The 2,123-nt window shown below is 42.6% G+C and overlaps 1 protein-coding gene across 3 annotated transcripts in view; it reads right to left on the bottom strand.

Moving 5' to 3' along the window:
* The window catches only part of LOC107739221 (protein phosphatase 1B-like), a 59,401-nt gene that overhangs the window by 11,427 nt on the left and 45,851 nt on the right, over positions 1-2,123 (bottom strand). For 2 of the 3 annotated variants that reach the window (XM_016551248.1, XM_016551266.1), the window contains exon 2: positions 513-1,358. In XM_016551248.1, the coding sequence (XP_016406734.1) occupies positions 513-1,343 (831 nt within the window). In that variant the 5' untranslated portion in view covers positions 1,344-1,358. Of the gene's footprint in view, positions 1-512; positions 1,359-1,428; positions 1,447-2,123 lie in introns of those variants that run through there. The other variant, XM_016551257.1, reaches the window with a different exon arrangement.

The raw sequence follows: 2,123 nt of genomic DNA, 5'->3' as shown, positions 1-2,123 counted from the left end.
GGGGGGGGGGGGACTGTAACAATTATGTAAAGACTCAATGATTCAGCTTCATAAGGCTGTGCAACTAATGTAAAACAGATTAAATAGACTTAGGTGGAACCCATTGGGCAAAAAAAACAAGATTTAAAAGAAAAGTTGACCCAAAAAATGTCACTATTTACTCAGTTTGAGTTTTAATGCACACAGCAAACACGGCACAAGCCATCAAGTCTAATTTAAAAACATATGACCTTGGCGAATAGTTTCTTTTTAATGAGTCTGTTTCTAAAATGATCAATATTAGAAAAACTAATTATGAAACTTTAATTTAATTGTTATTGTAATTTGAATCAAAATTAATTATGTTGTTCTAGAAATATTCTTCTTCATATTTTGCATCACAAATGTAATCAAGATCACTAGAGTGACAGAAGCGCTTCTTCGCCAAATGATTTTGCAGTCATTTGGCTCCTAAATGTTTAAGGTGAATAAACTGAACTATCCTTTAAAGACTTCTGCTGTGATCTCCTCACCTTATGTAAACAGGTGTCCACCACAGAGTTGCAGACCTTCTCCAAGTCATCCCACACCTCTAGCCGAGAGCGCACAAAATCACACAGCTCCTCATTGCTCATCACATCCCAGATGCCATCGCAAGCGAGCACCACAAACTCATCCTCGTCTGAAATGCGTGGGATTTCAAACACCTCCGGTTCCGGAGATACCAGCTGCTCAGTGGGGCCCTTCCCATCCACACACTTGTAGTCATAGTCCCCCAGGGCACGTGACACAGCAAGAGAACCATTCACCCTTTGGATCATCACAGAACCTCCTGCGTTTTGAATGCGCTCTTTTTCACGTGGGTTGCACGGCTTGTGGTCTTGTGTGGAGAACCGTACCTGTGCGGCACGGCTGAGAACAGCACGGGAGTCTCCACAGTTGATGAAATAGAGGTGTTCAGGGGACACCAGCACACCGACTGCCGTGGAACCGCTACGGTCCATGCCGTTACGTAGGTCCGAGAAGTTGCGCATGTACTCGTCGATCTTCAGGAAGCCAGAACGAATGCCGGTTTTAACGCCCTCCACGGAGTCGGGCCCCGAACGGAAGTTCTCGCTGCTGGTTATGATGTGCTCCAGCAGGTGTTTGGAGCAATAGTTGGCTACGCGGGAGCCAGCGTGACCGTCATACACTGCGAAGAAGGACCAGTCATCCAGGCCATGCGGTAGACCCACAACGGCCGTGTGCGCATCCTCCATCTCTACCCGCCAGCCCTGCATGCTGCTCAGGCCGAAGCGCAGACCGTTGCCCACTCCGTGAGCATTATGTTTCTCTGTCTTCGGTTTGTCCAAGAAGGCCCCCATGGCTCAGGACACCGTCTGCAAGAAAAAGAGGGATGCAAAGTTGTTTTACATGACAAAAAGCAATATGAGACACTTATGTACTCACCATTATGTCATTCCAAATCCATAAACCTTTGGTTAATCTTCAAAACACAAATTAAATGAAACCTTGAACACCAGGACTTTCTGTCCCACCATTGAAAGTCCTGGTGTTCAAAAATTTAGAAGATCCAAAAAAGTCATGGGGCGGCATAAAATGAAACCATAAGAATTAGGGCTGTCAAAATGACTGAAAAACTAAATTTGAATTTTCCACTTAAATATGATCAAAATTCGAATTATATTCGAATTTAAAAGGCATAATTTCAGTTAGGGGGGGGGAAAGCTTTTGGCTTCTCTCCTGAGGCCACAAGAGGGCGCATCGAGCAAAATATTATGCACGTTTCTTCAAAGCGTAATAAAATAACACGACTATCTTTGAAAAAAGTGCATAATGTTTAAAATAATGTTTATAAACCATATATAATTAATAAAGTTGCTTAAACAATTAGAAAAAAAACAGCACCATGCATGTATGTATAGTTAATACAAAGGACCGAAAACCAAATCACAAAAGTAGGCTACTTTCTTCATTTAAAAACATGAGATACAGTGGGATGGGGAAAAACCAACGCTGATAGATGTCCCTCTAGAAAATTTGATAAATATGCGTTCTGTGTGAACGGCTTGGTTTCAGTTTTGACGTAAACAACATCTTCTCCACACTGATGCTCTCGTTTTCCGCAATATATGAATGAACAA

This window comes from Sinocyclocheilus rhinocerous, unplaced genomic scaffold (assembly GCF_001515625.1).
Source record: "Sinocyclocheilus rhinocerous isolate Xijiao unplaced genomic scaffold, SAMN03320098_v1.1 scaffold251, whole genome shotgun sequence".
Lineage (NCBI taxonomy): Eukaryota > Metazoa > Chordata > Actinopteri > Cypriniformes > Cyprinidae > Sinocyclocheilus > Sinocyclocheilus rhinocerous.
Note: the sequence above shows the minus strand (reverse complement) of the source record. Positions and strands in the feature narration are given on the sequence as shown.